The 23,012-nt window shown below is 33.2% G+C and overlaps 1 protein-coding gene across 2 annotated transcripts in view; it reads left to right on the forward strand.

The window, feature by feature from the left end:
• Window positions 1-532: 532 nt before the first annotated feature.
• LOC124354828 (protein bicaudal D) overlaps window positions 533-23,012 on the forward strand; it is a 59,406-nt gene continuing 36,926 nt past the window's right edge. For both annotated transcript variants that reach the window (XM_046805573.1, XM_046805574.1), the window contains exons 1-9: window positions 533-606; window positions 9,549-9,736; window positions 13,430-13,570; window positions 14,299-14,523; window positions 15,044-15,181; window positions 16,194-16,293; window positions 17,070-17,242; window positions 17,937-18,110; window positions 22,287-22,448. In XM_046805573.1, coding sequence (XP_046661529.1) covers window positions 579-606; window positions 9,549-9,736; window positions 13,430-13,570; window positions 14,299-14,523; window positions 15,044-15,181; window positions 16,194-16,293; window positions 17,070-17,242; window positions 17,937-18,110; window positions 22,287-22,448 — 1,329 coding nt within the window. In that variant the 5' untranslated portion in view covers window positions 533-578. The remainder of the gene's footprint in view (window positions 607-9,548; window positions 9,737-13,429; window positions 13,571-14,298; window positions 14,524-15,043; window positions 15,182-16,193; window positions 16,294-17,069; window positions 17,243-17,936; window positions 18,111-22,286; window positions 22,449-23,012) is intronic.

Consider the following 23,012-nt stretch of genomic DNA (forward strand, 5'->3'; position numbering starts at 1 on the left):
ATTCAACGATGTTGTTTATGCAGTCTGGTGACTTGCGCGTTCTTTATCTTATTATTTGTAAATTATTTGTTTTATATCACTAAACACAGATATAAACAAGCTACATGTTAATGTAACTTGCGTTATTGTAGATGTACTGGTCAATAGTTTGTGATCAATTTTCAAACTCTAAACATTTAAAGTTTTTGTCCGAGAATAGACACAGATTAATATTTTGTAAGTGTAAAAAGTTTTAAAATATATTTCACTTCATTTTTAACCTATAGTTAGTTTTCATGAAATTTGACCTTAACATTTACAAAGGACGCAATTTTGGTTTATTGAACCTTATTGAAATTATGTTTCCTTCTGCATAAATTAGTTGAAGACGTACAGCCTAAAGAGTGGAGAGGGGGGTTCCCCCCACCAAAACCCCCACGGCGCCCCCGTTTTGGTGGGGGGTTTCTGGTTTTACCCCCACCATCGCTCTTGCAGTGCCCAGTTCGTACCTGTGGCAGGGGTACTGCTTCAGTTAGTAGCGAGATAGCGGTGTGTGATAGAAGTGTGCATCAGATCCAGCTGAAGAACCAAGAAAGAAAATGGACACCTCAAGCCAACGCTTAGTAGGTAAGTAAATTAATTCATTCCTAATACGTACATGTATTTATATTTTGGCCGGTTAACAAATCTTATTCTTGTTTTACTCGGGTATTTGTTTTTTGAGGGTAATCTATTGATTAATCTCAAAAACACTAATGAACTTCCATTAAAACATTAGGCACACTTTTTATCATAATTCAATTTCATAATAAAGTATTGTTGAACCTAATATACATTTTTGTGTAGTACATTTGATAAATAATGTAAAATAGTTAAAGTTTTGCTTTTTCGCTTACATATTGTACTAAATAGACATATATTTCAAAAATATAATTTTTGAAAATTATATTTAGAAAGATACAGAATAATCTTTTTTTAATACGCAAGGAAACCCCCAAGGGTAACCGGTTTACATATTTAAGTAATAATTTGTTACTATTAAAAACACAAAGCACAGTATATTTTAAATAGTAACTTTTGGATTAAGAGTGATAAATATAACAGAGTTTGAACGTTAACCACAAACTAATTAAAAATTATCTTGTTTGTTTCTGCTTTTAGCCATACAAAATATACATTTATATATTTATATTTATAAACAATGACTTCATATCTGTAAAACCGAAAAATGTGCCAGTCATTTGTACTTTAGAAGTTCAAACTGAAAATTCATGACTTAAAAGTTTGTGATCCCATTAAGACCATGGTTATTTAACATCTCAATTAGTATTGACCATGTGGTTAAAAAAGTCGGCGTTGGTCTCGTTATGATGCTCAGGTGTGCAATTTTGATAACCACTGTTAACAATGTTTAGGTTTAATTGCGAGGGGTTTGTAAATATAACGTGACGGGCAGCGCCTGCTCGTTTGAACGCTCAATCCGCCAAACTACTAGGGCAGTGGACAGTGTAGCGGCTTGCGCATTCAAACGAGTAGGCGATGGCCGCAGTAAATTACAAAATACCTACTCAATTAAATCTTTATTAGTCATTAAACGTTTTAAATAGTGGTTTTCAAAATTACACATCCAAGATAATGGCTAGGCTCCATAACCAGACCAATCTTTTATTTAAGCACCTTTTTATTTAAAAACCGGCACCTTTTTTATTCTTAACGACAGGGAAATTGGAAATTATTGTCTGTTAATTATTTTAGTTCATATTCAAACACAAATATACAAATGCTAAGTTTTAATATAACTCCCGTTACTTTAGTTCTACTAGTTGTTAGTTTCCATATTATTCTATAGACGATTTAGAATGCCACTTTAATTACAATATTTTTAAAAGCAGGAGTGTGTCACTGATGTTTTATTACAAAACGCATTAAAATTTTAAATTACGTATATTGGCTAAAGAAATGTTCAACCAAATTACTCATTTAAATTGCTTGTTTCCTTTCACATAGCCTACTTATAATAAATGGTACCTGAAATCAGCATTTGCAAAGTTTTTGCACACTGTATAATATGAATCATTACTAAGAGTTTATTCAAATTATTATTTATTCTATATTGTAATATCACATATTTTGTTTCTCTTGTTCACTTTTGTTCCAAAACTTGTAATGTTACCATTTTTCTCAATATGTTGAAAGTTGATTTTAAAAGTACATCGGTTGTAGGTTATAACGAAAATAAAGAAATATTTTAGTAATTCGGCAAGAATTAAATTAAATTATTGGAAGGAATCAGAAAATTTAAGTTCTTTGAACTTAATTTTTTGCAGGCTTCAAAGCTTGTGTGCTTGTTAATGAAGTATAGTTTGTTGTAAAAAGAATAAAAAAGTTAAATTATTTAAGGATTATAATTTTAAAGTAAAATATACACGATTTTACCGAATTAAACACTTTTAAACCGTCTAATAATTTTAATTATATAAATTAGACTTGGACCTCTGGATTCTTCTACACTGGATGTTTTAGCGTTTATGTGTTTGTAAATTTCTGATTACTGTTTTTGTGGAGTGTGCATTACCTCCTTGTAAAGAATATAAAATATTTCAATGCAGATGGTGCCTAAAGAAACATCTTTTTAACAATGTTAAAATTATAATATAGACTAATTATTTTATTTTGTAGCGATTAATTTCAGTTTATACATTATGTAATAGAACTCATTATTCTATTAGGTACATTTAAAACATGCGGCTTTAATTGTGTGGAACTTAAAGACTTATGCTAATTCTGCCATGATCCCTCTTTATGGAAAGTATCTCGTACCAGTGGCGTAGCGAAGGGGGGGGGTCCAGGGGGTCCGGACCCCCCCGAAATTTTAAGACATATTAAAAAATAAAGCATGGAGCAGGAGAAAAAAAGGAGAGTTATCATTACTCTTGTCTATAAACATTACATTGATTGATTTAATTGATTGAAGTGACCATTGTTAAAAATATAATTGTCCTTTCGTTAAATAATAAAGTATCAAACGATAGATACTTTTGGGTTCGGCCTTTCGGATAGTGTAATCACGGTATTTCTATAGGGCGCGGTCACGTGACGTCGCAAAGTAACCTGAACCGTAACACGGCGAACAGTATTAGCGACCACTTCGTTCAAATTCGTCTTGGGGACGTATTCTTTCTTATCCAGTGAATCCAACATTACATTGGTGTCTTCTAGTCGGCCAGAATCGAACTTCGTAAAGTTTCTGTAGCTATACAAGAAAATTTGTGGTACTAGAGTTGCTGTGAGAGAGTTTAATTTGCCTATTACATCTTTCCACTTTCTATAAGGCGTAGTTACTAAAGCTCCATATTTTTGGTATTTACCTTTTACCAGTGAACTCATTGGCAAATAACACACAAAACGTCCCCCGGATCCCCGGTTTCGGATCCCCCCCCCCGAACGAAATTTCTGCCTACGCTACTGTCTCGTACTTTCGAAATATGGCAAGTATAAGTAAAGAGAGTACTATAAAAGTAGACTTAAGGGGAGTCCAACGTGAAAATATTTTTTTATTATTAAAATATAGTTTATGCTGAACATTTTGATACCAAAAACACGGATTTTTGAAATGTCTAATGTGGTAAAATAAATATTATAGAACATGCTTGCACTGACATTTTTACGTTTTGATCACAACACAGCGGATTCAAGAACTGCAGTAAGTGACAATAACGTTTATTTTAACATTTTTTATAGTCTAGAAATGAACAAATACAATATTAGGTATTTCTGTTGGTTGTGTTGGCAACGTTGAAAATGACAAACATTACACAATGTGTCATATGTTATGTTTTGTTGACAGTGGCGTAGCGAAGGGGAGGGGGTCCAGGGGGTCCGGACCCCCCCCCCGAAATTTTAAGACATTAATAAAATGAAGTATGGAGCAGGATAAAAAGGAGAGTTATCATTACTCTTGTCTACAAACATTAAATTGATTGATTTAATTTATTAAAGTGACCGCTGTTAAAAATATAATTGTCCTTTCGTTTAAATTATAAAGTATCAAACGATACTTTTGGGCTCGGCCTTTCGGATAGTGTAGTGTAATCACGGCATTTTTATAGGGCGCGGTCACGTGACGTCGCAAAGTAACCTGAACCGTAACACGGCGAACAGTATTAGCGACCACTTCGTTCAAATTCGTCTTGGGGACGTAAAATGACCGCTTAGAATTAAGTTACGACGTTGATTTTAGGTGTCATTAAACTGTAGACGTGTATATAATTATCGAAAAAAAATCACTTTTGGTCGGAAAATACACTTGAAAAACTCAACTAATTTGAACTTCAGTGATTGAGGTAAACGTGGTGTTTTCGGTTGAGTTAGGACGACGATTTTTGCTATCATTAAACTGTACACTGTACGGTACCTATATAATTATCGAGAAAAAAATCACTTCCGGTCGTTAAATACCGAAGAAAAGCTCTCTACAGATTCAAGTTTTAACGATTTTTGATTTCACTGGTTGAGTGGTTGAGGTAAAAGTGGTACTTAGAATTATGTTAGGACGTTGATTTTTGGTCTTAATTCAACGCCGACTAATACATATATAACTATCGAGACAAAGAACGATAAAATCATTTCCGGTGGGAAAATACCGATGAAAAGCTCTCTACAGATTTAAGTTTTGACGATTTTGGATTTCACTGGTTGAGTCGTTGAGATAAAAGTAAAACTTGGAATTATGTTAGAAAATTGATTTTGGGTATCAATTGAACGCCGACTAATAACTATGTAATTATCGAAGAAAAATTGAAAAAATCACTTCCGGTCGGATAATACACCGGAAAAACTCTACTGACAAGAAGTTCCGACTACTTTGGATTTCACTGACTGAGGTATTATTTTATTTTCCTTAGTATATTCCGATCGGAAGTGATTATTTTTGTTTTTTTCTCGATAATTATATATTTATTAGTCGGCGTTGAATTAATACCTAAAATCAATGTCGTAACATAATTATAAGTACTACTTTTACCTCAACCAGTGAAATTCAAAATCGTCAAAACTTGAATCTGTAGAGAGCTTTTCTTCGATATTTACCGACCGGAAGTGATTTTTTTTCTCAATAATGATATAGTTAGTCGAGTACAGTTTAATTATAACAAAAAACTGTCGCCCTAACTCGATCAAAAATACCACGTTTACCTCAATAACTGAAGTCCGAAGTAGTTGAAGTTCTAATCATTAGAGTTTTTCATGTATATTTTATTTCTGACCGAAAGTGATTTTTTTTATTTTTTCCTATAATTATGTACTCGTCTACAGTGTAATAGTACAAAAAATCGTCATTATAACTCATTCATAAATACCTCAATCAGTGAAATCCAAAGCAGCCGAACTTCTAATCAGTAGAGTTTTTCCGGTGCATTTTCAGACCGTTAGTTCGATCTGTACCCGAGCAACGCTAGAAAATTGCCCTCCTTTTCTAAAGGGGTTTCGGCCTTCAGTGGCCCAATGTCCCCGAAGGGGTATTTCATTTTCTCCACAGAATGTAATTAATTGTGTCAATTTTACGCTTGAGTGAAGCTCTGTTTTGTTCTTCTTCTTTCTTATCCAGTGAATGCAACATTACATTGGTGTCTTCTACTCGGCCAGAATCGAACTTCGTAAAGTTTCTGTAGCTATACAAGAAAATTTGTGGTACTAGAGTTGCTGTGAGAGAGTTTAATTTGCCTATTACATCTTTCCACTTTCCATAAGGCGTAGTTACTAAAGCTCCATATTTTTGGTATTTACCTTTTACCAGTGAACTCATTGGCAAATAACACACAAAACGTCCCCCGGATCCCCGGTTTCGGATCCCCCCCCGAACGAAATTTCTGGCTACGCTACTGTTTGTTGACAAATGTTATATTGTGCAAGTTTAGTTTTTCTGATTTGTGTTGGTTGTGATTTGTTGATTCATACTGTAATAAACTATACCGAGACAAAAAAGTTGGTGTTCTAAACGTAAGTTTACTGGTAACATACATACTAGAAAACTAAGTGTAGGCACAAATAGTTTATCTCAGCCTAATTCAACAGAGGCAAATTCTAGGTTAGGCCTATCCAGTGAAAAAGTAACTATCCCTCGTGCTTCTAAAAAGAAACTTTCGACAAGTTTAGAAGAGAGCGATCAATCCAGTTCTTCTTTCAGCAATATAATATTGTCTTTAGACATATTGTCAACTGTAATATCTCAATTTTCAGCTTTTAAACAATGTGGTTCTGATTTGATACTCATAGAGAATATCGGTAGTCGAAATGGACTCGCCTGTAAGCTGACATTGAAATGCAGTAGTATAAACGGTACTTTGGGATTATACCGACCACACCAGTATGAAGAACACAAAAATATAAATTTATAGAAATAAACATGATAGAACGAAAAAACAACTCTTTAATTACAAAATTACAAACTTACAAGCATTTCCAGGTATTGTGATCGGTATTGTTGTCGCTGTTATCTTATCTTTCTCGAGAATCCCGATTACTGCAGACCACGCGGCATCACATGATCATTTAAGTTTTTTGCACGGTACATAATTGCCTTTCCATTACAATTCAATTTATATTTCTAATCTGCTCCTTTAGAATTTGATATTTTACTGATAGGTACTATCTCGAGGGATGTTTTTCTTTCGTTGACATCAGCGCGGCGCAGCACCCAAGGTGCTGCCGAAGCCCGCCCTGATGGCCGGAGGCACTCGCATTTTGGGTGGCAGAGTGTGATCAAGAATAAAAACAAGTTTTTATTGTTTTTGTTTTTTCAAGAAAGAGTTTAGTTTTTATTTGGTAATGTTTGTTTTTGTTGAATTTTTGTGTTTGGAGAAATGTAGGGGTAAAATACGGAAGTACAACAAAGCGACGCACCAGCTGAACGGGCGGCGAGACTGCAATCACGTTATCTACTAGACCGCTCGACTTTTATCTCTGTCTGAGGATGGGGAGGGGTTTGCGATAAGACAATTCCTGTTTTATATTGAAGAAATATTGTTCTACGCTAATCTGGTAATCAGTAGAAGTAAAGTGTCAAATAACGATTCATGTCTGGGTGTGGTCGGTATAATCCCAAAGTACCGTATATAAACTGTGCGTTCAGTGCTGATTTTTGGAATTCAGGTAAATGTAAGGAAACATTTGAGGTTAACTCTAGATTATTCTACGGACTCCGCTGTATAGGAAAGGTCCTGAAGCGGGAAAAATGCTTTGTGGAATATTGAATTTACCCAGGCCTAGTACTAACGTAAGGAAGTATACGTCTGAAGTTAGGGATGCGCTTCATGATGTAGCCGAAATTATGATGGAACAGGTTACAAGAGAGGCAATTGAAGAAAATTCTGAAGCAACAACACCTAGTGATATTGCAATAGCTTTTGATGGAACCTGGCAAAAGCGGGGATTTGTCTCAAAAAACTGTGTGTGTACCGTTACTAGTGTTGACACCGGTAAAGTTTTAGATGTGGAAATTTTAAGTAAATATTGTAGTGGATGTAAAAGGAATGAAGGATCTTTAGAAAAGAAAAGTGCTCATGAACCCAACTGCTTGAAAAATTATTAAGGAACAAGTGGTGGGATGGAGACAGTTGCCGCTGAATCCGTTTGTCGACGATCTGTAAACAACCGGGGTGTTCGCTACGTCAAATTCCTCGCAGATGGCGATAGTAACAATTCAATGCAGTGTTAGAAAGTAGGCCTTATGGTGATATGCCTGTAGAAAAATTAGAGTGCATAGGACACGTATCTAAGCGTATGTGTTGTCGTCTTCGAAAATTAAAACAAAAGTTGGGCGGAACATTGCTATCTGACAAAAAATCAATAAAAGGTGCTGGAAGGCTGACTGATACCCTCATTGACAAGTTCCAGTAGTACTACGGTAATGCGATTAGGGGCAATGTCAATTATATAGACAATATGAGGAGAGCTGTTTGTGCAATTTACACACATAGCCTATCTACTGATGAAGATCCGAATCATATTCTTTGCCCAACAGGTCCTCAAACGTGGTGTAAATACAATAAATCTGTTCATGAAGGCAAAGACGGCATAGATTACAAGCACAACCACTGGGTACTGACCTAAAGCTGTGATGGAGGCTATCAGAGCTGTATTCAAGGACTTGGTACACCCTGCTCTTCTAAAACGCTGCCTTCATGGCAAAACCCAAAACGTTAATGAAAGTTTTAATAATGTTATGTGGAGTCGAGTGCCGAAAAATGTTTTTGTAGGGCGAAACACTTTTGAACTAGGAGTGTATGATGCCACAGTAACTTTTAATTAGGGAAATATAGGTAGAATCAAAGTATTTGAAAAGTTAGGGATCACAGACTTAGGCAAGAACACATTGGAAGCACTCAAGATAGCTGATGCATCGCGTGTAAGAAAAGCGGAACTAGCGGCTCAGTTGGCTACCAAGGAGGCTAGGATCAAAATAAGAAGGCAAAGATTGGCAGAAGAAAAAGTTGATGATCCTGACTACAGCCCTGGTGGATTAAAAAAATCAATTGTAAAATAAGTCTACTTTATTTGACAATATATTAGTTTTTCTTCATCTTCCGAAATTCCAATTTTTTTGTACTTAGGTACGCATAAAAAAACTATTTAACATAATGTCATGAAACTTTTTCTAAACCTTTAGTACTATCTAATACACATTTGGACGAAGAATCATTATGATTGGGTCGAAATTGCTATAGGTAAAAATATATATACATACAAAATTATTTAAAAAGTAGTATTTCCGAAAAAAAATCATAAGTATGGTTGTTTTTGACTATTTTCATTTGACTCTTCGTTGAAATGTACCTTAAAAATAGATGAACAAATGTGCAAAATTTCATTTCTTTATGATTATTAGTTTTATAGCAATATGTACCTAAAATAAGCCAATTTTAACATGGGCGGTATAGGGACATTGAACTCCCCTTAAACACTTCATTCATTATAGGGGTAATTAGCCTTCCAAAAAACCCATATAAGTTATGAATCGTACTTGCTTTTAAGATTTACGAAATGCATATAATTAGCCTATAGCGTAAGTTAGCCATAATACGTTATTTTATGACAAAATTACTAGCAACTTAGTCCTTAAGACACTTTATTTTTGACAAGGCAACTTTCTGAGAGATGTGGAACCGTACATTGCTACAATATTCACAAAAACAGCTTACGTCTGCTAACTTCAGTCCGGTGTTGGTTAACCTGCGCTTCCTGACACTTTTACCAGCTGATTTTGATTGTATGAGAAAGTGAATAAGCTAATTGTCTAGCACTGACTGTTGACTGACTGAAGTAGACTGTGAAGTGGATGTTCAACTGTTTTGTGATTTTTAACGTGGGATTCATGAATGAATTTAAAGTACATTATATATTATTATTTTGTTATAATGTTTAGGAAAATGTTAATATTTACTGCTCATTAATAACTACAAGTAGCCTATCATGTGCATTTGCGTATTCGGCAATTTTTAGTATCAACAGGGGGGTTTTGTGCTTAATCAATTTTTATAAGTATACTAATAAATTTTTTATGGATTTTCAAGACGTCGACACTCTCAAGCAGGAGCTTGAGAGGCTGCACAGGGAGCTGGACCAAGCCAGCTCCGAGAAGATCCAGTCTGCTCAATATGGCTTGGTGCTGCTTGAAGAGAAAGAGCTACTTCAACAACGATGTGAAGAACTGGAATCTTTGTTTTACAATACAAAGAATGAATTGGATATTACTCAGGAGGTTAGTATAGGCTACTATTTTTATTAGTTGTATTTGTCAATATGTAACTAATGGCATTCCTAGTGAAAGGGTTAAATGTAGGTTGTATTGTATTGATAGGTTATAGGCCTACATTACCATATGACTTATTGTCCTATCTACTTTATTCTCATGTGCTAAATGGCTGCAGTAGGCCACAGTATAATAAGAGGCCACCACCACAATAGAATCATACTTATGATTATCTAAACTATAGAAACAAAAATGTTGACATGAAGTATGTTATATAAAAACTAGGCTATCTATGTTACGTATCTATAAAATGTAACAGACATAGGCTAATAGTTTAACATTTAGTTACTTAAGTTAATGGCCACCACAACAATCGAATAAGCGAACCAAATTGTCAATTAGAAATACCTAGTATAAACTATTGAAAAAAACCATTTTTATTATAGTTATATGAAACTAATTTAATGCTAATTTTTTTAATGTACTATGACAAAATTATTTATTTATTGGTTAAATTATTTGTGTGATATTTTGAGTAATAGCTACAACTTCAACGGCGATGAACATTGTTACTTGTGTCACAAGCTATCACATGCTCAATTTTAAAAATATAAGAAGTAAGTTTTACTCTGATTTTTGTATACACACATCTTTTGGTTGCTGTTTGATAAGCGGCCACCACGACAATCAATTCATTTACATTATTGATTAAAGCTAGACTACCAAACCGACTGAATTATGTTATGTATATTTCATATTATGGTATGAACTTAGTCCAGCTATTTTTTTATATCTAAAAAGTAATAATATTGATAATATTAATTCTTTCCCTGTCGGGCTGATATTTTGGTTAATTTTTAAAAGGTTTTCAAAAATGCTATAAAATGTACATGCTTTATAAAAATGTACACTTATATACATTCTTAGCCAAAGTAGGCTATGTATAATTTGAATATTGAATTTTAAAAAAATGGTAAAATGCTTACAAACAACTAACTTGCTAAAACTAGTGATTCCTGATAAATTTGAATGCAAAATCACAAATATTGAGTTCCCTGGCCTGGATTTTTTTGCTATAATGCAAGTTTAGTGACCAGGATGGTATTTTTACAGTTTTAGAAGCCAGGACGTAGCCCGAAATATTCACGAAATAAGAATAGGCCTATATATTGATACCAGGGACCCCTAAGAATATTCATGAAAAATTTCAGTAGAATTTAGTTCAGTGATTTTTACGTGATTGAGTAAAACACACACATGAACACACAGGCTAACATCATTGGATTTTTAATGCGACTAGTAGTATAGATTATATTTATACATATTATATTCTACTGTATTTTCATGGTTTCTACTATCTTGTATTTGGTTTGGTTTTAATTTTGATGGATCTTATACTATAGACAAAGTTCTATGAAACATATGAATGGCGTAAATGTAAGATTTAGTAGAATGTGAATAATTAATTAACATAAAGTATAATAACAAAAATTTCTTTGGTATGTTGTTCTAATACTTTTAGAAATGAAATGTCATGTTATATTTGAGTAGGACTGTGTTCTATTAAAAGTGTACAATAATTAAATTAGACTTTTTCCTTTTAAACAACATAATTAAGTTTTGAAACATAATAAGATATGAGTTTGTAAAATCAATTTATTTACACTTTGGTTTGAAACAAATTAAAAAAGTTGGATAATTTTTAACCAGTTGGCATGCTTAATGACATAGTAGTAATGTAACTGATGCTGTTGTCTCCCAATTGGAGTGGGTGTGTTTCATTAAGCCAATCTAGACAGTGATACTGTAATTGGTAAATGGTGGCAAGAGGAGTGTCACTCTGCACAGTGTGGTCTAGTGTAGCCAGCCACTCACCACCTGTCTTATCAGGTAGTATTGGCTGTCATTATATGGATGATAATGAAGGTCAGTGTCCATTGGTCAGGCTTTCCTTTCCAGCATTGCACTGTCTGCTCTCACCTTTCGCTATTCTTTTTATGTCAATTTTTGTATTGATTAACTGTTATAAACTTCATGGTATATTTTGTCAACAGGAAACTTATCCACACTGGTGTTATGATGAAATTGGTGCTCTATTTTGTGAATGCAGTTTATTATATTTGTTAAGAGATAGATTATATGATTCAAAATGGATTTAGACAATCTAATAGCTAGATTAAAAATAATATTTTTTGAAAAATGTGTGAATGACTGAAATCCATGTTTATTCATTACTTTAAAGAGTAGTGATAATATTTTTTGAAACATGTGTGAATGACTGAAATCCATGTTTATTCATTACTTTAAAGAGTAGTGATAGAGGTCAACATGGAATTGTGTATAACAAGCCAAAATTAACTTTTCAGTTTTATGCAGTACTCTAAATATGAAGAAATCCTTGCTTTCAATACCTTTAACTTCTGTTTTTTAATACATTGCTACTAGCATGTGAATAATAAATTTTTCTTCCTTTACTCATTTTGCAATCAAATGCAATTGTTTGCATTCCAAAATAACAATTGAATATTCGACTTTTCCGACCCTTGATTTAAATACATGTTGGTAATAAATCTCAATCAATAATTTATTTTAATTAAACTGTTTTTAAGCCATTAATTTTCTGTGCGGCAGAAGCAAATAAATATATTTCCTAATCTGAAAATAAAACAAAATCAATTGTTTGACCAAGCTTTGTTAATACCACATGTCACTACATACCCAACACAGTGCTATGACATATTTGGTGTATTAGAGTCATGCTAGGACGAACACAGACAAATGCCTAATAGCCAACCAATTAATTAATATATATATATATATATATATATATATATATATATATATATATATATATATATATATATATAAAATGTTTCTCCATAATGTTTGGTGACATATTATGGCCTCCTATTCATCCTTCCACCTTAAGCTAATCTTTAGTAGGCCTATCATATGCAATTCCATCACAGCATGACTTAACGTTAGAGCCTTAAGACTTACTTATCAATTCAATGTGGTTTAGATATGTTTATTTATGTTTTAGACTCTACTCTTAACCTAGCAAAGTACACTCGCTTAGGTAAATTAACTCTTAAGTTCTGATTAATCCACAACAAATACGTTTAGGCTTGAAAAAGATTAAAAGTACTTAGTAAATTATTTGATTTGATGATATTTAATTGATTTATTTGGTTTCTTAAGTGATTTACTTCAAACAAATCTAAATGATTTTCTAATGTTTGTTTATTAAGCATTTGTATCCAAGAATTTGAGATTCTGCAGTGTTTTAAAATAAAAATTTACTTCTTAATGTAGAAAAAATAATTTGATTTCTAAATTAAAAGTCTGATTACGATAACAGTAAACATATGAGCTAATTTTAAAGTAGTTCTATCCAGCTAATTATAGGGGAGAGAGGGTGGGTTATTACTTTAAAATTAAAGTTCTCTTGACAGGACTTGGTTTTTTTAAAGAATAACTTTCTTGTGGGCATGGCTGTTACCACTGATCGGTATTTGAGGGTGGTGGCATTGTAAGGATTAAATAGGCTACTTTATTAGTATTCTTCTAAATAAAAGGAGTTGATCATCAATTCTAAAATTATTTACTTTCCTTACGGTAATACATTGTTAGCCTGTATTTCAGTGTACAACACTACAATAAATCAAACTTTGCAAATGACAGTATTCTTCAATGTTTCAGGCACTGGCCAAGTTTCAGACCACCCACAAAGTGACCACCAAAAGTGGTATTGAGACAGAGGAGTCACTTCTCCTAGAGTCAACAGCCCGTGAAACGTCTCTAAACTCAACCATTCTTGATTTAGAGAATGATCAGAAACTTGTGAGTATATTTCTAAACATTCTTTTTTTGTATTTCTTTTTTTAATTATTAGCAAAAAATAAAGAATTTTCAAGAAATGTTTTTATATCTGCTCATGCCTACTACTTAAGGAATGAAAAGACTCATGTAAGTGCTCATGTAATATGATGACATTCCGTTCTTTGAATTCGTGCAGTGATCTGCACTAGTATTGCTTCCATCAGGCGTAATCAACAATCCTATTTGTTACCTACCACTGAGATATCACTTCCTGTCAATACTCAAACCACTTTAGATGCGAAAAAAGAATTTAAATTCCATCTAATAGTTTAACTTTCTTGTCAGGCTATACTATTTAAATAACAAATTTTACTTAAGTAAAATTAAACAACTAAGATAAGTTAAGTGTAGTGAGAAAGATTTAAAACATCTGACCTTTGTTAAAGATTTTTCTCATATGAATTTAGACTAGTCTTATGAATAAAAAAGAATCGCTAAATGATTTCAAAATAGGAAACCATTTAAATAAAATTTTTTTCCCCACAAGCTGCGTTTTATATAAATTTTAGGCTGATTTTGTATATAGAGTCTACCTAATATATTTTCACATTTGCATATAAGGTTATTTTGGAAAATCACAAAAAACTGATTAGGTCACATTACATTCAGCAATGAACACATGTTCTATATTCTATGCATTTTATTTTTCAAATGTTTGCTTCATGATCTTTATCCTTATCTGTTTCTAGATGCGACAAGAGTTGGAGCGGCTTCTCGAAGAGAGGAATCGAGTTATCCAGGAGAACGGGGAGCTTTTGAAAGAAAAGGCGGAAGCGGAGGTGGAGCGGAAAAACCTACGCGCTGAGCTCAAGGAGATCAGGTTCCGGGAGACTCGTATCATTACAGACTACTCAGAATTGGAAGAGGAAAATATCACACTGCAGAAGCAAGTGTCCGTCCTAAAATCTTCACAGGTAGTTTATTCATGTATGCCTGCATTCAACATTTTTTACTTAAAAGTATTTTTATGATCATTTTTTAATATAAGTAAACATAAGTGACAATTTAATTTGTAATTCTTACCACAACTTGAGTAGTAAGATATTTGATTTTTAATTTGTAATTTAAACTGTCTGTTAATGTGGACTTTTGTATTAATTACCAATAAATTTCTCTGAAAACCCTGAAGATTTTTTTGACTATAATTAAGATGTTATCATAAGCCAAAACATGGTTTTTGAAAACAGAAATGGTTTTTAATAACCCTAACTGAGAGTTCCTCTTGAACTCACTGATTTCCAAGTATCCAATTGTTATATTTTTATTTAATTTATTGGCTTTGATCAAAATCCCCATGAAATATTGAAATAATAAGAATCAGTCCAACTCTATCATAATAGTTTTAAATGTGAATAACAGAATTGAAAAAAACGTTAAAGCTATATTAGCTAAGGTGCACTGCATGTATCATTTAATAATTTATGAAATTGTCAGGTGGAGTTTGAAGGTGCGAAGCATGAGATCCGACGGTTGCATGAGGACGTGGAGGTCCTGCAGCAGCAAGTTGAAGAACTCACCAAGCTAAAGGAGATCGCTGAGAAGCAGATGGAGGAAGCTCTCCAATCGTTGCAGGTAAGGAAAGTCCACCTAGGTTTGTATGTACACTTTTAAATATGATACCAATTAAAATGGAATGCAATGTATAGATAATAAACAAGTTATCCCCTAATGCTTTGTAACGTAATATTACCAACCAGGGATAGAATTTCCATTATTTGATAGTCTTTGATGTTTCTTTCATGGTGAGTACAGTTGGTTGTAATATAAAGGAATGACATTGATGTAACCGTCTGTTAGAAAATAGGATCCATTTTCACTACAGAAACAATATATTTATTTAAAAAGTTCTATTCTTTTAATAGGCTAAAGTTGTTTGGTAAAAATAGGTCTAAAAACTAAAATATTGGAAAAGGTACCTGTTGAAATGAAGTTTTTAGTAAAAATATGTGTATCTAAATTTAAAAAAGCACTAAAAAATAAAATAAAAATGTAGAAAAACCATATGGATTTGGATATTTTGTAGTATTTCCTTGGATTAATGAGTATCTCCTTGAGAAAGATCTATAAAAAGAGATATTTTTACACTGGTTTTATGGATTATCCTCAACATAATCTCTAAAACAAAATCAATGTAGAAATATAATGTTGTACAAAAGTCTTTCTACTCTTTAATATTAATAATCAACTTGCTGGAATCTACATTGACTAGATAAAGCCCTAATATCCAGACGTCATACCTGTAAGTCACTTGACTAATTTCTACCTTAATCATAATTTTTGTACATAGGTATTTCATTATATTCTTTCAACAAATTAGGATTGGTAAAATATACAGATGTTTAAGCAAAACATGTAAAAAATTGAGTTTTTCACAAATTTGAACAATTTCTCTATAAATCTTAAGAACTATTAAAAAAATTATTTAGATCAGGATTTGAATATTTTACTTTCATTACATTATTGATCACAGCTCTATTACCTTATTAGTATTAAATGTTACTTTTCTACCATTTAATATTGATGTAAAACAAGAGGTGTTTATTGTTAATGACATTAGCAAGTGATAAAATTATGTTTGTTTCAGGCGGAGCGTGAAGCAAAGTATGCAATGAAGAAAGAACTTGACCATCGCATAAACAGCGAGTCACTATATAACCTCAGTAATCTGGCCTTCAGTATTAGAGGTAAAGATTTTAATATGAAAATAAATTTGTGGCTGTTGCAACAACTTCAAATTCTTTATATTCATATATAACTGTAATGATACCACAAAACTTATTTGCCTTTCTAAATAATACAAGCTAATACTTATAGAAATTAAGGATAAATACTATATGTGTGTGTGTGTGTGTGTGTGCGTGCGTGCGTGCGTGTGTGCGTGCGTGCGTTGCGTGCGTGCGTGCGTGTGTGTGTGTGTGTGTTTAGTATATACGAAGCCAGGAGCAACAAACATGTCATTGTTTGTTTGAAGTTTGTTTTTGACGATAGAAAGGTTGAGGAGGAAACAGGTTTTTCCAGACATTTGCTGTCCTTCAGTGGTACAAAGAAATCAGTAACACTATATTTTAAGGTATGCAACCTGATATCTTAGGTAAATGACTAATCTAACCCATTGAAACAGCTAATACCATTCAACTGACAATATCTTTTGTTGCTCCCAGCTTGTACAAGCAGTCATGTTCTGCTTATGCTTTAATTTTAATAAAAATTGCAAAATAGTTTATATATTGTAATTTTTTATAAAAATGTTGTTTTTTTGCTATTTAACTGCAAAAATGTTCAATGCGTACCATTTTGTAAATATTAAGCAAATCACACCTTTAAAATAAAATGTTCCTCATGTATTTGTTGGTATCTGTAGCTTCACTAGTTAAAATATATTTCTACGTCATTTTGTACCAAAATAACATTTTATTAAATATTTTGAGAGGAAGTAAAATTAATTTCTTGTCATTTGCAGGTATTACTGATGATCAAACTATTGGTAGCGACGAGGACGAGCTTCCTGTGCTAAAGAGAATTGAGGCAGACCTGAAGACCTCTGACTTGGCCTCACCAGATTGCAAGCAGGTTGACCTCTTCAGCGAAATTCATCTGAACGAGATCAAGAAACTTGAAAAACAAATTGAACAGGTGTGTAAGGTCAATCGTTTTTACTAATGTTAAGACTAAAAGATAAAAAAGTAATGCAATTCATATAAAGGAGAACCAATCCAAATATAGTGTATATTTCAAAATATTGGAGTATTAAATTTGAATTTTATAATGGTCTTTTACTTGATTTTCTAAAGACTAATCATGATATGCATCACTAGCAGCAATGTACGTGGAAGGACCGTAATGGCGACATGTCATTGGTTTTAAATTACTTACAAAGGACCAGTGAAGCTTTATGTAAAATTTAAAATCTATAGGCCAGTTCATTTTCGAGATATTGTGTGGTCTGACAGACAGACATAGAGAAATAACATTTTTGACCCTACAAGTGACAGGCTTTGCTAACACAGCCAATAAAGTATGTTATCTTCATGAAAAAATAATCATGATTGAAAGGGCCATAACTCTTTTAATTCCTTCCGTGTGTCATGTGCAAGGATATTTTTTTATTGGGAGTCTGTAATCCTCTTAGGGACAACAGTAAAGTATATATGCCAATTCAATTTCAGTGATATATTGTGTGCTATCTCCAGTGGTTTTTATTGGTGTTGTTTGAGGCATGTGTTTGCTGTGAATGTTATCACTGTCAACAGTAACCTTTTGTAAATCAATATTTGAAATTAAAATGTATACATATTCGAAATTTAAATTTATTTCTTGGTGTTGGTAGATGGAAGGAGAAAAATCCCATTTGACGACTAGCCTGCGAGAGTCACAGCACGAGACAGAACAGAGTAAGGCGGAGATGCAGGCGGCACTTGTACGCATGATGCAGCTGCAAGTGCATGTCCAGTCACTGGAACATATCCGAGAAAAGGCGAACAGTTTAAGCACAGACCAGGAGGTAAGAGAGTTTATGCTTAACTCTCGAACTAGAGGACATTTTCACCGTTTACTTACTCTCTTCCAGTGTTTTCTTCCCTTACTTAAAAAATTTACAAAAAAATAAAAAAAAATTTATACAATTACAATTTATACAATTATTTATTTATATACATAACCCACTTACTAATATATATATATACAGTTGTATATATGTACAACCAATTGTCTTCTGCTCAACAGAGTTTATGCTTAACTCTCGAACTAGAGGACATTTTCACTGTTTACTTGCTCTCTTCCAGTGTTTTATTCCAATGCTGAAAAAATTTGCAAAAAAAAATAAATCTAATACAATTACATGTGTATGTATTTATATACATATAACCCATTTACTAATACATATATACAGTTGTATATATGTACAACCAATTGTCTTGTGGTGAAGAGAGTTTATGCTTAACTCTCGAACTAGTTAATTTGCAAAATTATGGATAAGACCGATCAATTCCAAAGTAGTGTCACTAAAAAAACTTATCCAATAGCTGGTAAATTGGACTGTACCTCCAACAATTCAATTTACCAGCTAACCTGTAGGTTTTGTCCCAAGGACTACATTGGGCAAACCTCAAATTCTTTGCGGGTAAGAATGACCGGTCACCGTTTTTCTATCAATCACAAAGACGACAAAAAACCAGTAGCCTTACATGCTATTCACCATAACAAAAGCTTTGAGGATTGTTACAAACTCAAAGCTATAAGCAAAATTACTCCTTGTGAAAACAGCTCTAGAAATGATTTAAATTTAAGGAAGAATGAATTGGCACACCAACTTATATTAAAATCAAAACAACCATATGGACTTAACATTCGCTAAATTATTGTTTTCCACTTGAATAATTAGATTGTGATACAAATTTAACAAAATTCAAAATTATATTATATTATGTTATTATTGTTAAATTAAAAACAACTAATCAAAACTTGTGTACATGTCAAAATTGTATTTACATTTAGAATGTTTATTATCAGGTGTTTCTTCCTTTGTTTGTTTATTTTATTCTGTGTATATTAAGTGTACTTGAAAAAGTTGTTAATACAACGAAATATTGTACGAGATAATTGTAGTTTTCTTTTGAACTGCTTTAAAAGACTATATATATATATATATATATATATATATATATATATATTATATATATATATATATATATATATATATATAATAACCCACTTACTTATACATATATACAGTTGTATATATGTACAACCAATTGTCTTGTGGTGAAAAAATGTGAATTAACTCTAATGGAAAATGGTATTTAAGTTCATACTTGGCTGCAACGTTTTTGTTTTTGAATATGAAAGATTGTATATATTATTTTGCATGATTGTAAATTGATTTGTAATTTGTATTCATTAATATTGTATATAAAATGGTTTTGTAATTTGTATTCTTTTTCATACAGGGTGCTTACAAACTCTTCAGAAATATTATGGGCATTTGTCAGGACATACAAAAAATGTAATATAAACATGAGTCAGGAATGCTTAGTTTACATATTTCTGCATACATGTATTTTTTCCAACCAGTAAAGATAAAAAACTGAAGTTTGCAATATTATTTTTATTGCATTCTAAAATCAGGAGAAAAATTTATACTATACTATCAAGTTTTAAGATGGTGGATGGTTAAAGATTTAAGGCTTAATACAGTAAAAACTAATAGTACTTTAAAGAATAATAAAAGTTTAATTTCAAATATTTTGACACCTAGATCATAAAAAATGGTCACGACCCTGAAGAGACCGAACCATGGTTGGAACGGTCAAAAGGTCGGATATCAGGAGGAGCAAAACACACATTTCCTAGGTAGAAACAACTACATGTATGCAATGTACTACAATAAGCGAACAACTTTATTGTACTTGTAAATACCAGCATTCGTGCATTGCTGAATACATTTTAAACAATACCAGTCTTAAATTAACTGTGTGTGTGTTTATTTATACAATCTAATATTTTTACTATTTGAATAACATGGAAATAGAATTTTTTGTACATATTTTTTAAATATTCAAGTGTAAATTGTTTCGTAATTAGTATTGATTTACATACATACATGTATATTATTATCAAATAGTTTTTACAATTTAAATATTATGTTTATATATATATATATATATATATATATATATATATATATATATATATATATATATGTACAGAAGTTGGGCTGGAGAAGTGCCAGTTACAAACAGAACCACTTTCAAAAGCACAGTCCTGTAGAATGATGATGAGATTCTCAGTGCCGAAAACCGCTGCACCCCCAGATAGATACTTCTCTTATATACATATATATATATATATTAGTCAGGTCTTCCCTCTAGCTTATATATATATTATTTATTTTTTTTTTTAATAAAAAGTACAATTTATATTATTCTTTTCATATTAATTTTGGTACCTTTTCCCCCAAAATTTTATTTCACTGATTATATTTTTTGTTGTACTATAGTTTTCTGAGGTAGATCCCTACTCATCAGGAATCACTTCTGGCTGGTTTATACCTTCCAGTTGAACCCACTTCTGGGCACAGCAAAATCCGATATGTCACTTAAATCTGGGCAACCTTATGGATGTTCAGGAGCGGCACATTACTAACCGCAAATGTCGAGATTCTAAGGTTCATGGGCAATTCGATAGGTCTAGTCTACTGTGGTATATGACTGTTGGAGTTGGTGGGGTTTGTTCCCTAACCTCAGAGGTTCTTGCTAGCCTCAACAAGGGTGTGCCACCCCCTGCTTAGTTTGACTGGAGAGGCTGGTTCAGAGCTGGCCTCCCCTTCTTCCGGGGAGACATGACTTTGAGATGTAGTGCCCTAATTCTTCCTCATGGATCTCGATAGGAGGTGGCCCCTACTCCCTAACCTTACCCATCCTGAATATCCTGTCACTTCGGAAGCAGCGCAAAGATTCTTACAGGACTAAGTGCAATTTATAAGCTTCTTGTCCTAAGAGAAAAAAAATAGGTAGGGGACCCTTTGAGTCATCTATTGGCCATAGTAAAAATGTATGTATGTTTGTAAATGTAGGACATTGGAAAGTACTATATATATTAGTCAGGTCTTCCCTCTAGCTTATCCTGCTTCCTGATAAGTACCAGTCATATCAACAGACTCCTGCCAGGCTTGAGCTTCCCACTTGTTTCAGTGACCTTTGTGCACAATAAAAGAAGGCTGCCCATTGCAGCAATCTCTTCACACTCTGTGGCAGGATGCACTGAGATGAATACTACACAGAGCGGGACAGTTTCTCTATCCAGATCTAGGAGTGTTTAACATAGCTTCTTTATGATTATCATGTAAATATCTCCCAAGATTCCATTTCAGGGAAATCACACAGCTCTTTCACTTATATTGCTTGATCTTTAGGATTTAAATTCTGATTAAATGGTATTCCAGTCTCACCAGTTAAATTAAGTTGCTTTCTCTTCAGGTCTTCTCACTCTAATCATTCGTCCATGCTATTGTACAAGATGCATGTATGTCCGATCGTCTTAATTTCATCATTTACATGTAGTCAGTCCAGCAGCGTAGTCAGCTTCCATGAAGGTCAATGGGTCAAAGTTAATATTTCAACGCCTCAGAAAAAAAAACTAAATCTCTAGTCTGTGTCTACCAATCTCTTAGAATAGGTGTCTCATACTGTTCTTCACTAACCTCAGCAATCTCAAAAATATTACAGTGTGTTTCCTCAGGGTGGCTTGCCAGTCCCTGTTGTTATCTGCCAAGTCCTTCTATTCAGAATCACTATATTCATATGTATTTTACTTTCAACAGGACAAATGCTTAGATACTACTAATGTCCCGCATTTCATAAGTAAAATCACAATGAAATTTAACAGGGAAGAAAGCAAGCTCTTCAAGACCTGTAGTGATCATTTATATTTTCTACAGAAGTAAGAGCTGCTTCTGCTTGGATATTGAGAGATAAAGTAGATAAAAGTTGGATTGAGGATGAAACTGAACTTTTCAGAGCCTCTGTTAATCACACCCCTATTCATCAAGAAATGGTTAAAAGCTTGCCTATTATAATGGTTTATGCTGACCTCAAGTGAAAGGAATCAAGTCCACTATGAACTAAAGCAGCTGTAAATTTGGTCAATGCCCATAATATATATATATATTTTTTTTTTACAGGAGAAGTCAAGGCTGATGTTGCTGCAGTACCAGCAGTGGATGACACTTGCTGCTCGAGAGATGGAGCAGATCCAACGGGAATTAGAACAGTTGGAGAAAAATCTAAACTGTTCAGATGCTACACTGCAACTACGCACTGAACTCACTAATCTCAAGAACAAGGTCTGTACTGTATTTACTGTTTTGAATTCTATAAATATTAAAATCTTATATATTTATTACTCTCTAATACTTTATTAAAATTATTTATTTATTCAAAATGTTTGAAATTGAAATAACTTACAAACTTAACTTAAAAACCATAAGTATAGAGAGAGTTGCAAACTGAAGACTGGCGATATCATCTGGCGCTGCCTGGGTCGGACTTGCAAAGCTACAGTAAAAACGGACGTAGATAAAACATCAATTACAGTGACTCATAGCAAGCACACTGGTCCGCACCCGGTTACCATGAGGACGCTGCCATCTCCTTCCTCGACTCCTTCCGCGAACCGACCGTCTCTTCCCCCTTATCAGCCGCTTCACCTGCAGCTTTATCATGTGACTCTGACACGCCGCCCGTCACTTCTGCCATCTCACCTGTTACGGACCTTCCACCATCGGAACCAGAGGTGACAGACCTGAACACTGAGAATGCCGGGCTCAAAGAAGAAGTACAGCGGCGAAAAGATCATCTGATGTGCGTCCTGGACCACACAATCGAGTCAGACACGCGGCTGGCTGCTA

The sequence above is a fragment of the Homalodisca vitripennis genome, chromosome 2, assembly GCF_021130785.1.
Source record: "Homalodisca vitripennis isolate AUS2020 chromosome 2, UT_GWSS_2.1, whole genome shotgun sequence".
Taxonomy (NCBI): Eukaryota; Metazoa; Arthropoda; class Insecta; order Hemiptera; family Cicadellidae; genus Homalodisca; species Homalodisca vitripennis.